At 54.5% G+C, this 14081-nt stretch overlaps 1 protein-coding gene across 1 annotated transcript in view; it reads right to left on the bottom strand.

The window, feature by feature from the left end:
• The window catches only part of CFAP65 (cilia and flagella associated protein 65), a 30062-nt gene that overhangs the window by 13564 nt on the left and 2417 nt on the right, over positions 1–14081 (bottom strand). Inside the window, exons 4-19 of the mRNA XM_029933789.1 lie at positions 13496–13680; positions 12559–12661; positions 11861–12027; positions 11508–11707; positions 11085–11230; positions 10344–10566; positions 9702–9967; positions 9054–9254; positions 8458–8817; positions 6955–7092; positions 5164–5409; positions 4363–4587; positions 3060–3218; positions 2755–2905; positions 1988–2116; positions 224–437 (exon numbers count right to left, since the gene is read on the bottom strand). Of these exons, the coding sequence (XP_029789649.1) occupies positions 224–437; positions 1988–2116; positions 2755–2905; positions 3060–3218; positions 4363–4587; positions 5164–5409; positions 6955–7092; positions 8458–8817; positions 9054–9254; positions 9702–9967; positions 10344–10566; positions 11085–11230; positions 11508–11707; positions 11861–12027; positions 12559–12661; positions 13496–13680 (3113 nt within the window). The remainder of the gene's footprint in view (positions 1–223; positions 438–1987; positions 2117–2754; positions 2906–3059; positions 3219–4362; positions 4588–5163; positions 5410–6954; positions 7093–8457; positions 8818–9053; positions 9255–9701; positions 9968–10343; positions 10567–11084; positions 11231–11507; positions 11708–11860; positions 12028–12558; positions 12662–13495; positions 13681–14081) is intronic.

The raw sequence follows: 14081 nt of genomic DNA, 5'->3' as shown, positions 1-14081 counted from the left end.
CTAGCTGGGCACTCATCCTCCTGAATCTGGGACTCAGGGGCAGGGGTAGTCTATTGCTTCAGACGCTGGGCCAATCCCTGACTTCTCCTGGCCCCTCCAGCGATGGGCAAGAATTCAGGGGGAGATGGGAGTATTCATGGGCAGGGCCTGGTGCTGGGGGTGTGAGCAGAAAGCTCCAAGAACTTCCCCAGATAGACCCTGCCCCTTCCGTCGCCCGCCTCACCTGTGCCGGGTGGGCACCTTATAGGTGAGTTCCCCAGGGGTGGGGTCACGCTCCAAGTAACTGTTGAGCCTGTCCAGGGAGAAGAGGCGCCACAGGTGTTTCCGGGTGATGCCCTGGGCGCTGCCCATGGAGCAGACATCCAGGACGGAGAGTAAGGGGTACACAGCCGTCAGGAAGACACGACACAGCTCCTGCTTCTCTCCAGCCTTGTTATCTAGGAGGGAGGGATGTGCAAGAGAGGGGTGGTGTCACCTCCCAGCCGCCCTGGGGCAGAGCGAGCACGCAGGCTGAGGGTGTACGACCCCTGGGCCACCTGCCTGGGACCCTTGTCAGGAACAGCAGATGCCTCCCAGGCTCTGGGACATTTCCAGCAACAGCCAAGCCTCGGCTGGTACTTTCTATGTGTCAGGCCTTGTCTTTTTTTTTTTTTTAATATTTATTTTTGAGAGAGAGAGGGGGAGAGAGAGAGAGAAAACAAGACAGAGCTCAAACAGGGGAGGGGCAGAGAGAGAGGGAGACACAGAATCCAAAGCAGGTTCTAGGCTCTGAGCTGTCAACACAGAGCCTGACGCGGGGCTCAAACCCACAAACCAGGAGATCATAACCTGAGCTGAAGCCAGAAGCTTAACCAACAGAGCCACCCAGGAGCCTCCATTACTGTTTTTAAACTAACTTTCACTAACAGCTCTATTGATATATAATTTAGGGGCACGTGGGTGGCTCAGTTGGGTAAGTGTCTGACTTTCGATTTTGGCTCAGGTCATGATCTCACAGTTTTGTAAGTCTGAGCCCCATGTCACACTCTGTGCTGACCCTGCAGAGCCTGCTTGGGGCTCTCTCTCTGCCCCTCCCTTGCTCATTCTCTCCCTGTCTCTCCCAGAATAAATAAACTTAAAATAATTTATATAAAAAAGATGTAATTTATATGCCATGAAATTAACCCTTTTAACACATGCAATTCAGATTTTTCTGTATATTCAGAGTCGTACAACCGTCACCACTCTCCATATTAGAGCATGTTCATCATCCAAAAAGAAACCTGGTCCCAAGTAGCTGTCAGTCCCCATTCTCCCCTCCCCCCACCCCTGGAAACCACTGATCTACTTTCTGTCTCTACAGATTTGCCTCTTCTGGACGTTTCTTATAAATGGAATCATACAATATGTGGTTTTTTTGTGACTGGTTTCCTTCATTCGGCCTAATATTTTCAAGGTCCATCCATGTGACAACATGTGTCGGTACTACTTTTCTTTTTTTTGGCCTGTGCACCATTACTATTCCCATGTTACAGATGTGGAAACTGAGGCAGAGCATGGTTAAACAACTTGCTAAGATTACACGGTTCGTAAATGCTGGGACCGGGATCCAATCTCGGGCAGTCTGGCTCAGTCTACATTCTCAGCCACTCCTCTGTGCTGCCCCGGACCCCTCCCTGAGCAAGCTGGTAACAACTCCATTTCATGGAGGAGGAAGCTGAGGCCCCAGGAGGTTGGGGATTTGTCTGAAGATCTCACAGTAAACAGGCACAGCTCCAAACCCTTTCCACTGAGCCCTCCACAGCCAGGCACACACGGGCACACACATACATTCCCATGTGGTCAGTAGGAGGCATATGTATAGCAGTCACCCAAAGGCACAGCCTAGCATGCTAACGCTCACTCTACTATCCGAGTCTGGAACCTCAACACCCTTCCACCCCAAGCCCTGCTCACACAGCCCTCCCCTTTCCTCCCTGGCCCTGACTCTGCCAGATGGCCCAGGTACCTCTGTGAGAGAGGAGGGAGTAGCTGACAATCCAGGAGTACTGGGACCGGCGGCTGGGACAAGCTGTCAGGCAGATGGTGTCCTGGGACCGGGGTGGCATGCTCCCCTCTGTGCGGTCCATTTCCAAAGCTGCTCGGGGAAGACCCAGGTGGGGTCAAGGGCAGAAGAGGTCCTAGTACTGGCCAGAGAGTCCCGGCCTCTCCTCCTGCTCCTTCCCAGATGCCCTCTCCTGGGCCAGCAGAGCACTGTCTAGAGAGCAGGCCCAGAGCCAGGAAACAGGGAGCGGAGTCCCTCCTCCCAGACCAGACAGAGGCAACCAGGCTTCATGTCATGTTACAGGCGAGGAAGCTGAGGCTCAGACAGAGAGCTGCCCGATGCCACACATTGAGAAGGTGGAAACACCAAGTTTTAAGCCCTGATCTGCCTGCCTCCAAACCACGGTCTGGTTAACCTTTTTTTTTTTTTTTTAATTTGAGAGAGCGAGTGCATTCATGAGAGTGAACAAGGGAGGGGCAGAAGGCGAGAGAGAGAGAGAGAGAGAGAGAGAGAGAGAGAGAGATAGACACTCTTAAGCAGGCTCCCTGTTCAGCGTGGAGCCGGATGGGGGAGCTCAATGCACAATGCACAACCCTGGGATCATGACCTGAGCCAAAATCAGGAGCCAGATGCTCAACCGGCCGAGCCCCCCCAGGCACCCCTAGCCAGTCTTAGCCAGTGCCCCTCACGGCCTGCCTCGCCCGCCCCGGTCCAAGCCCAGGCCTGAGTACCAAGGGGGCTGTCGCCCACGACCTCAGGGCTGCACTGCTCCAGGGACAGACGGTAATACAGGGTGCAGTTGCCGTCATTCAAAAGCACCAGCAACCTGGACTGCTTGCTGTTTACCAGCAGGTTCCCGAAGTCCAGCTCCTTCTCCTTTGCCTGAGGGCCAGAGTCAGCCAGCCAGAGTCAGCCAGCCACAGCCCTGACTTTCCCATCCCCTGCCCTCTTGGAGTCAGGCACCCGGGGGCCTCCCCTCACCCCATGTCCTGGCCCCCAGCTCCCAGCCCCCCCTGCCAGGGTTCCTCCCACTCACGGAGAGGTTGCTGGTGACGCCCATGCCCACCAGCCGGAGCATGTAGTGGGTGGTAGCGGAGGGCTTGGTGTCTGGGGGCAGACCGGCTTCCCAGACCCACATCCCCACTCGGAATAGGTACTTGGTCTCCTTCAGAGGGCTGAAGGTCCACGTCACTGTCTGGGGTCAGAGAGATCATCCCTGTGTGGGGCTCTCCAGGCCCACCCACCCTGCCCAGGTCCCTGACTATCTGAGAATATCAAGCTATGGTACCTCTTTCTGGCATTTACCCCATGCCAGGCACTTTCCACACATCATATATTATGTTATCTCCCTCAGTTCCTCAATCCTTTATCCCCCCGAGGGAAGTGGTATTATTTTAAAATGCGCCTCATTTTATCCCTTCCTTCCTTCCTTTCATCATTTTCTTGAGAGAGAGAGAGAATCTCAACTCTGCCCAGATGAGAGCCTGACCCAGAGCTCGATCTCATGACTGAGCTCATGACCTGAGCTGAAATCAAGAGTTGATCACTCAGCTGACTGAGCCACCTAGGCGCAAGGAACTTGCCCAAGGTCACACAGCTGGTGAGAGTGCTTGGTGGGAGCTGGGGTGTGAACTGTCGAAGTTGACTCCAGAGCCTATGTGGTCTCTCTCTCACCTCGTTAGTACATGGGTTCTTCCAGACACCGTGGTTGGTAACTCTTGGCCCAAGTTCTGTCTCCCAATTCGTCTATAAGTCCATAGGCCAGGGAATGAGGCTCTGCTGTGGCCAGCCTGTGTCCCCCACTAGACTGCTGCTCAGATCCTGAGGAGTCCCCTTCCTCACGCCTTACTGACACCCGCCCATTTGGCCCCAAATCCAGCTGCCCCAAACCACCTCCCAGCCGTCTCATGGCTTTGGGGACCATGGATGGAGCATGGAATGCCCCTTGAAACTCTGGTTCAAGTCCCAGCTCTGCACCTCCTAATTTACAATCTTAGTAAATGGCTTTTTCTGCTCTAAGTTTCAAGTCTTCTTTGTAAAATGGGAGTTATGGCAGTGGTAACCGTCACACCTACTTAGATGGCAGGGGAGGTGATTATAAATGGTTGAATGAGAGGGTACACACTGAAAGCTTGGCCCCTCACAGGCATGATGGTGGTGAAAGTGAGGATAACCTTGCATCTCCTTGGAGACGGCCCACCATAGCCCACACAGACTTTCCTGAGTGTGTGTATTCGTTGGGCAGGGGGGAGCATGTAGATGGGAGCATGGGCCCCTCTTCTATTGAATCCCTGCCATTTCCTTCCCTCGGGTCCCCAGAAGTGGGGCAGGGCACTCACAAGGCTCTCACTGGGCTGGATAAGTCCCCTAGCAGGATGGACGGCCAGCATCTTTCGGTGTTGCTGGGAGACCCTCCATTCAAACTCCAGGGGTAGACGCGAGGGGTTGCGGAAGGTGAAGAGGCTGGTGGAGGAGCAGCCCACCCACGTGGGCTTGAAGAACACGCTCTTACAGGTGTCCAGATTCAGCCGCAGTGGCTCCTCCCGGCTCTGCATGCTTACCTCCTGGGGCCAGAGGAGGGAGGGAAGTGCTCTGACCTCACCCCACTGCCCTAACTTCCCCAAATGTCCAAGAAGCCCTGGTGGGCAGCTTTTCCCTCCTCCAGCAAAAGGCCCTCCTCCAGCCTGGGCATAGACAGCTCTGTCAAGGCAGAGGACATAGTGACTGACCCAGGAAATGGTTCTTGAAAAGGACTCAGATACCGAGAGATGTGCAGACCATTCCATGGGCCAAGTGGGTCCACCATCCTGGCCCCTTTCCCTGGCCTGGCCCCAAACACCCTTCTACCATCTGAAGATATGAGGGGTTTTTGGCCCACACTCATTCTTTTGGGGGCATATGCACCTCTGTTCTTGTACCAAACACCTTGAGGTGGATATGTTGGGCCCTGGGGTTAGGAGAGCTGTTTACAGATGTGGCCAAGGTGTCCTCTCCCTGCTATGGCACTTAATGGGAGAGGAGCAGCCCCTTGACTACTTTAGGGGAACTTTAGAGGTCACCCCCAGAACCTGGTTTTGAAAAGGGAAGCCCCAGACAATGGCTTGCTCCTCAGGACCCAGTCCCCTATCCTTGCCTTTTACCTTGAGATATTGGGGACAAAAATTGAACTGCAGGTAGAAAATGTGCTGTTTCCAAGAGTTGCCCTTGGGGTAGGTACAGATAAAGAAGATCTGGTGGGCTCCGGGGGCCACGAGGCCTGAGCTGGGCCGCAGGGAGATGTCTGAGGTGCTCTGGGGGGCCAGGTTGAAGGTCAATAGCATGGAGCCTTTGTTGATCAAGAGCAGGCTGCGGTAGGAGGGCTCGCTGGGGGACACTGCAGGAAAGAGCTGGGGTGCGAGACAAGAGGAACCAACGCTCAGATCTACACACTCTTCTCCCCTCCCCCGCTGATAGACACACTCCGGGAAGTCTATGTGGAGTCCTGTCTCCAAGGAGATCCAGCGCACCTCCACACATCCCAGTCACTACCCTGGGCGCAGGGAATGGAGGGGTACAGCTTGGCACCAAACACTGCTTCTGTCCTCCAGAGACCTCTGGACAGGGAGATGCAATGGCTATAGGAAGAGGGGCCAGGAAACACAGGCCTCTGAGACCACCTCAAAGTTAATAGGTCTTTCATTTTAGGGTGCCCTCAAATCATCCTTTTTTTCCTTAATGTTTATTTACTTATTTTTGCAAGAGAGGGAAAGAAAATCCCAAGCACTGTTAGGGCAGAGCCTGATGTGGGGCTCAATCTCACAAACTGTGAGATCATGACCTGAGCCAAAATCAAGAATCAGACACTCAAGTGACTGAGCCACCCAGGTGCCCTCCAATAATCCTTTGGAGAACTCACTTTCAGAGATCCGAGATCCCCGAGCTTCTGATAAACAGCCCTTTCTAGATGATTCTCACCTGAGTGGCTGAGGGGAACCCCACTTGGAGAAAGGGAAGGCTTCAGAAGTCCCAGCTTCCAAATATCCCTTAAGCATGTAGGGTGTGGCCAGCTCCAGGCTACATAAAACACAAGTCCTGAAATGGCCGGCCAGAGTGGCCCATTCAGCTGGGGCCAAAGTGCACATATGTGAGACAGTGGGGGCGCAACACAGGCCCAGAATCTGGTGGATGGCAGTAAAGGCCACAAAGTGCTGGGATGGACTGGCCAAGGGAAGGGGACAGGGGTCCGGGAGGGGAGTCTCATGCAGTCAGTGAGGGATTTGAACTGAATCTTGGAGGTGAAGTCAGTCGGGGGATTGGAAAGCAAACATGCAGCTGGGGGTGGGGGACAGGATCGCCCCCCAGCACAGTGCCCCAAAGTGGTAGCTTTCCAACAATATGAGGTGTGAGAGGGTGGGGGAGATGGATGAAAAGGGTGACAAAGGTAAGGGAGACTGGGAAGAGGCGAAGGAACATGGTCATCTGGCTCCAAGGTCTATGCCTTTAAGTCGTCTGCATCTGGCCACCGGGTCATACAGGGCTTCCAAAGGCCCTTCAGAGAGGACTGGGAATTATGACTCAGGAAGCTGAGGGGCCAGCTCTGTGACCCTCACTGGCCTGGTCAACATCCAAGGGCAGGGGCTCATAGTGTCAGTGGTCATACCCCTAGCAGGTGCTCAGTAAACAAGCCCAGACAAATGAAGGAGCTAGAGAATTTTAAACCTCAGTATGAGAGGCCCAGGGAGTATTTCAGAAGAAGCAGGGAGGGGACCAGTGGTCCAAGCTCCAGTCCTCCATGCCCAAAACCCCAGGGGCTGGTGGTGGGGAGGTTGAGACGGCCCTGGAGGGTGCTGGGACGTTTCTGAGGCCATCAGAGTGCAGAGAGAAATCTTCAGGCCAAGGCAGAAGCCAAGGTCCCCTGTCCCACCTCCCACTGTCCGTGGGGCCATGCTCACCTTGGGGGCATCCAGAGAATATTGAGGAATGTGGTGCTCCAAGCCAGCGTAATAGCTATGGCCTCGTGTGCGGACGGTCAGGCACCAGGAGGGGCACACGGTACAGTCCTCCTCGATGTTATGGTAGTTCTGCAGGACCTGCAGGGGGGCCCGGACCCAAGGACAAGCTGAGAGTCCTGTGTTGGACTGTGTGGGGCCTCCCAGCTCCTCCCCTGCACTGCAGGAGTCCCACATTGGGCACAGAGAGAGGGGTTCCCTGGGAAGACAGGGCAGAGAACAGCCATCCACAGTTCCAACTGCAGGGTGCCAGGCCCATGCTGCACACTCAGCAAATATGCTCTTTAATAACCACAACAGCACAAGAGCAAGGATGGGGCTCGGATGTGAGAACAGCATTCATCCTGCAGGAATGTGCCTGGAGAAGCGCTGGCCAATAAAAATAGAACACGAGCCACAAATGCAAGCCACAAATGTAACTTTACGTGCTCTAGCAGCCATGTTAGCAAAGTGAAACATGTGAAATTAATTTCAGGGATATGTTTTTTTTTTTACCCTAGTAGATCCAAAATCTCACCATTTCAACATATAATCAATATCCAAGGGACGCGTGAGATACTTCACACTCTTTTCGTGCTAAGTCTTTGAAGGCCAGCCTCACGACACATCAGTTTGGACCAGCCACACATGTGACTGGTGGCTGCCCTATCAGTGCAGGCTATCGAGCCAGCGGCCCCAAAAGCTGAGGGGCTCAGCCTTGGTGAAGCCAGGGGTCCACAGCTTTATTCCTACAAAACTCTGCATTCTCCCACTGCTAAGATATTAGAACAGAGGCAATTAAAGACTCAGCTTTGGAAGTCCTTCTCAAAAGTTTGGATATGGCCCCAAGTTTTTAGATGAAAAGACTAGGGCTCAGGGACATTAAAGGACTTGCCCAGGGGCACATTGCTGGTAAGGGACTCTCATTGTCTCTCGGCCCCAGCACCTGGCCTCTGGGCAGAGCCAACAAGGAAAGGAAAAAGCAGGACCAGAGATGAAGAGGGAGCGACCAGTACTGGGGATCCAAGAGGGTGGGCTGGCCCCAGCCTGTGGTTTGAGTTCCCCAGCCAAGGGAAGTTGTGCAAGAAGCCCCTCCTCCTGACACACACCTAATTACCGGTGCCCCAGACCCTGGTTCCTCTGGCCCATGGCTCTTTGGATGGACCACCTCCTACTTCAAGGACTAGAGAGAAACCAGGAGCCCCAGGGAGCTGCTCTTTGTGTGCCAAATGTCCCCAAGGGGCTTGACCCCAGCTGGGTGCTCCCTCTGGATGAGTGGGAGGCCACAAATGAGTGAGACATTGTCAGATCCTTGGCCAAGGAAAGCCCATGACCCTAGGAGAAGGCAAACCATAAGGACCACTATCCAGTCAAGGAGGAGCTTGGCACAGAGAGGATGGATCCCACACTCAGGTTCCAGGGCAGAGAGGCGGCCCTCCCTACCCCATCGAGTCTCCCTGCACACACCTTATAGACAGCGAAGGCCTCCAGTTCCACAGCACACAAGCAGTTAGGGTAAGGCGGATGGAAGTGCAGGCGCATGGCCATGGACTTGAGCGGAGGCACATCACAGGTGTCTGGGGTCACCCAGAAGGGGCAGTCAGACCTCCGTGTCCAGACCACTGTGATCTTGCCTTTTGTGTGGTTCATCAGGCACAGGGGGACAGAGTTGGGGTCCCCAGGCCCGGGGCAGGCACCAAAATCCACATCAGTGGGCTCTATGCTGACAGGCGGAGGGAAGATGGCTATGTCGCCGGTACCATCAAAGACATACTCAGTCATGGGGGGGATCGGAGGACACTGTGGGGCTGACACGTTCTCCCGGTCCTGTGTGGGGAGAGACAGATGAGCAGGGGCCCAATGGGAACTCCTCTTGCCACTGCCTCTCATCAGCATGCCCCTCTCTGGAAAAGGCTACAAAGGCTCCATGCAAGTCATCCCCAGCTACTAATGGTGCCCACAGGACTCTGGGGGCACAGGGCATCCCAAAAATTTCTAGAGAAGGGAGCATGAACCTGGGGAGGGTAGCCTGTCTGTGAGGAGCCCAAAAGGGTCCATCAAACCTCAGCAGGAATCATGAGGGCCCCATTCTTGTCCTGCTCCAGCTTCTTCTCCCTCAGCATGGTGCCCAGGATGTCAGGAGGGTAGAGCGTCAGGCCCCGAGCGATGTGTGTGCGGTACCAAGCGAGGTGCTGAGGTCTCAGGATGGCTGGCTTGGTGCTGTCTGAGTGGCAGGTCCCAATCAGGTCCAGGAACAGTGGGTCCTGTGACATTTGTCTGGGTGAGGCTAGATTTCAGCCCCCACTCACCACCTTGGCCAGGAGTCAGCCGGTCGGGGCACAATTTGTATGACTTTTCCCAGGGCCCTGAGTTGGGTTCTCACTTCCAGGCTCTCTACCCTGCACATGCTGCAGGGGGTGAGTCCAGTCTCCCCTCTTCCTCCCCAGTCCATTACCACCACCAGCAGCAAAGCCTTCAGCCTGGCAGTAGTCAGGGCAAGACTGACATACCTGCCTGGCTCAGAGTGAGCCTTCGTGTGCCCCTGGCCAAGCTCTGGCTCCAAAAGCCAGGCTGTGGTCCTGGCAGAGATAATCCAAGCAGAAGTTCCAGAATACAGGATAGTGATCACTAAGCATTGTCTTCATCACTGGGCCTCAGGTTGGCTCCTCCAGCTCCCAGTGGAGCCCCTCCCCCCCTCCCCCACTGCTCACCTGGTGGTGGATGAGACAGGCCACTCGCCGAGAGTAGATGATGGGGTGAGTGGGCTGGAAGGTGCAGAGCAAGGTCATGCGGGCCTTGCCCACCAGGGTCCCAAAGGTAGGTCTGATGTTGAAGACACTCTCTTGGCAGTCAATGGCAAACTGGAAGTAGGCTCTGCAGTCTGACTTGTTCTCAATCCACAGGGACTTCTCCAAGTTCTCCCCAAGGTTGACCCAGCCGAAGTTGATGCAGCAGTGCTGCAGGGACACCTCAGGACCTGGGCAACGGAGATGGGGCTCCTGTGAGCAGGCCCTGCCACCTGTGTGGAGCTGGGGCATTAGCCTCCTGGAGGATGCTTCAGGAAGGGTCCCCCTGGTGGAAGATGGTGCTGCCTGGAGACAGAAGGTTGGGCTGGAAAGGCCCAGAACTCCAGTAACCCAAACTGACCTCCAAGTTACCAGGGGTGAGGGTGGGAACGTTCTCCAGGTGTCCAAAGCTGATTCTGCAAGGAGCCCACCAGGGGGCAGCAGATACCCAGGCTGAAGGGCAAGGAGACCTGGAGCCCTTAAAAGCAGGCAAAGAGCCCTTTCCTACCCTAAACCTGGACTGCTTTTGTCCCCAGGGGCCATGCAGCATTCTAGGGTTGCCAGTACCTCTACAGAAACCAACGACTTTGAGCAGGGTGTGGGAGGCACAGCCAGAGGGCATGATGGACAAGTAGTCAATAGTTCTGACGTCCAAGGTCTTGGGGTGAAAGAACACTGACACGAATTTCTTCTCTCCTGGAAGCACAATGCCATTGGTCGTGGGGCATGAGAAGGTGTGATCTTTGGCCAGCACGTCTGGGGCCACTTCGATCTTGAAGGGGGCGCTCACCTGTGGGGCCAGGTGGGGGCAGGAAGGGTCAGGTCATAAGGTGAGGCAGTTGTCCTTACTGAGGTGCCCAGCTGATGAGGTGCCCCTCTTGTCAGTTTGAGCATGAAGCCACCCCCACCAGGAGGAAGAGGCCAAGCTGTGTGTCCTGCACGGGGACTGCCTGGGGACACTCTTTTCTTTCCCAAAGGTACTATAAAGGCTGGCCGTGGTCCTGGGGTTAGGACAATCTTAGGACTGCTCTTGGAGTTGCTCTGGGGGTGGTCAAAGGATACTCCAGCCCAGCCCCCAGCTGAGAAGGGAGGAGGACACCAGCTAACCCCTGTTGACACATGTGTGTATCAACAGACATGGTTTATGGGAGGCTTGGGGCCAAAGGTATAGACATGAAGAGGGCATTTTGTAAAGGGGGTGCACCCTGTGGTCTGCCCCCTCCTTACACACAGGATGTTCCCTCCCCTCTTATACATGGGACACCCCCTTTCCCACTTATATACGGGCTGCCCCCCTCACTCTCCTACCGCAGAAGGGTTATAGAGCTTGATCTGCCTCTCAGCAGTGCAGCCCACAGCAACAGAGCCGAAGTGCAACACTTTCTGGAAGCCTTCAGCATCCTGGTCCTCTGGTCGCTTCTGCTTTATGCTCACCAGCAGCTGGGCACATTTGGCTGTGGCAGAGATGAGAGAGTCTTGGGAAGAAATCCTCTGTGGCCCCACCTGAATAGTCCCTTCGAAGAAGGTAGGTGTGCCCAGGGAAACACGGGCGTGCCACGCCAAGGAAGGCAAAGCAAAGGCAGAGCCTGCAGGGCTGGGGGAGACTGGAGAGCTGGTGGAGGCCCTGAGGAGGGCAGGCCTGCGGGGGAGGTAGGGGGGGCACACTGAGGCTTTGAGACCGAGGAGGGGCAGCAGGTGGGCTCTGGGGACAAGTGAGAGGTCGGACCTCACCCACGGCCTGCAGTTGGATGCTGCTTTTCTGCTTGCTGGCCTCTCCATACCAGCATATGGCCTGAACTTCATAGATGGTGGCCATGACGGGGTGAAAGGTCACCTTGATGCAAGAGGAGTGGCCTGGCTCCAGCAGCCCCGTGGTGGGCACTATCTGGAACGGGCTGGGGAACTCCCAGGTGAAGAAGGTGGGCAGGTCCCTGGAGGGGGTTGCAGATTAGAGCCATTGAGCTCATCTGAAGCCCCTACTTCAGAAAGGCAGTGGTGCTGGGCCCCTCCCCGACTCACCCCTTCTCCCACCAGCTCCCTGGGACCCTCTTCACAGCGTTCACACTCCCTGCCGCTCCCCTCACCCCACATTATCCAGGCAGAACCAGGCCTCAGCCATGTCCCCCACGGCACACATGGGCAACTGCAGGGATCGTGGGCAGATCAGACTGTGGCATGGCAGGGTGGCCCTCAGGTCCACACAGAACATCCCCTCTGCTTTCTCAAACCACAGCTGGTCTGTGTACTCCTTCTGCAATACAAGGGGTGGGGAGAAGGGGGGCACAGGCAGACATTGATCAGTGGCACCTGCCTGGTACTCAGGGACCACACATCCCACCCGGAGAACTTGGCCATTCCCCCAGCACAGTCACGGAGGGCTGGGCTGGGCCATGACCCTCCCTTTTTGTCTTCGAGGAGAGCTGGTTGCTTGTCCTCTAACACTCTCCTGGTCTCAGAGACATGGGCCCCCTTCTGTGAGGAACAAAGTATTTGGGGGAATGTTTTGGGCTAAGGAATCTAGGGCTTTTTGGTGGACAATACAGTAGAACAGGTTTCAGCCCCCAACATCCAACTGGGAACCACCTCAGTTTAATGAGTTTCTAGTCTGAGCCTCTCCAGGACTTCCCTACCTGGAGTTTTTGCTACAGCTGGCAGGGTGTGTGTGTGTGCATGTGCGCGTGTGCGTGCGATGAGGGCTCCTTGCTGCTCTGTCTGCTTCTTCTTCCATGGTCACCAAGCCTGTGTCCCTCCCTGCCCACCCCCTCCAAGTGGCAGACCTTACCTCCTCCAGAGGCCGGAAGATAATGGGGAGCGTGAAGGTTATGCCCGGGCTCAGCAAGATGGGCTGGGGGATGACTGTGAAGAAGAACTTGGTCTTGGGGGGCCTGCAGGAGAGAGCCAGGGCTTAAGCATTTCAGGATCAGGGCTCAGAAAACAAGAAAAACCCGTGAACGCTGAGCTGGGGGAAACCAAGGCTGAGAACAGAGATATCAGGATGTCTTTCAAACAGAGACCTGGGCGAGGCCAGAGAGTTCCAGTGTGGGGCAAGACCATAGACATTGCAGACTTCAAAAACATTTACAGGAAGACGATCCTGCCAATAACTCTATACCAATAAATGTTAAAGTTTAGAGGCAATAAGCCCATTTCTAGGGAAATATAAATTACCAAAACTGACTCAAGAATTAGACAATAAGTTTTATGGCCACCCTACCTAAAATCATCAAAGCCAGTGAACACATAGTGAAAAATCTTCCCACAGAGAAAACACGAGGCTGGATGGCTTCACAGCAACTCCTACCAAACATCTGATAAAAAATAATCCCAGGCTTATCTTCCCAGTAATATAAAATGTGGAAACATTCCTCTACATAGACTACGAATCTATTTAGGGATAGAAACGTAGGTGGTAAATCCATTTGAGAAAAGCAAGAAAATCATTATCACTATGTCCAGTAGTGGTTCCCTTTATGGGTGGGGAAGATGTTCCGATAGGGGAGTGACACAGTGTGGGAGGTGAGCGTCAGACACTTGTTACTCTTATAAATTGGTCACATAGGTTCCCCTTTGAATAATTATTCAAACTGTGCATATTTTATACCCTTTTTTAATTTTATATGATAGTTTTAAAATGTTGTGGTGGTTGTTGTTTTGAAAGAGTGACAGTCTGAGGGGCTTGAAGACTCAGGGACTGGGTCTCGGATCCCTCATTCCAATACCTGTACTTCACCTTCTGGATTTTCAAGGATAGATTTTTCAGAGTCAGGTTCTTGGTGACCTCCTTCCCCAGCGTCCAGCCTTTCCATTGCAGCTCCTCAGCCACCTCGATGCCCCAGATGACCCTCTTCTTCGATTTGTCTTGCTTCTTTGGGCAGCATATGTGGGTCCCTGTGGAGCTGGCAGGCTGTGCAGTGGGCAGGAAAAAGGGGGAGAAGAAAGGATGCATTAGCTGGGTAAGATTCTAATACCCAGAGAACAGGCAAAGATCTCCCATTTCCAGAAAGTGAGGGCTTATACCACCACTGGTCCCTGGGGGATGGTCTAGAGAGAGAAGGTGAGGGGCAGGGGCAGGTCTTGGAGTCAGATATTACCATTTCTGATGTCACTACAATGGTTTTCCAACTAGATTCTTTGTGACCCTGGCCCTGAGCCTTCCCTGGACTGCTCCATCCAGCACTGAGCAATCTTGGCTGCTTTGGTCTGTTCCTCCGCGCTCCCAAAGATAACACTCCCCTCAGGCACTGCCTTTTCCTTTCCTTCTTTGCCATCCTGCCCTTTCACTATGGAAGCCTCTCTGAGCTGGAG

This window comes from Suricata suricatta, chromosome 3, assembly GCF_006229205.1.
Source record: "Suricata suricatta isolate VVHF042 chromosome 3, meerkat_22Aug2017_6uvM2_HiC, whole genome shotgun sequence".
Lineage (NCBI taxonomy): Eukaryota > Metazoa > Chordata > Mammalia > Carnivora > Herpestidae > Suricata > Suricata suricatta.
The sequence above is the reverse complement of the archived record's forward strand: the minus strand, read 5'-3'. Positions and strand labels throughout refer to the sequence as shown.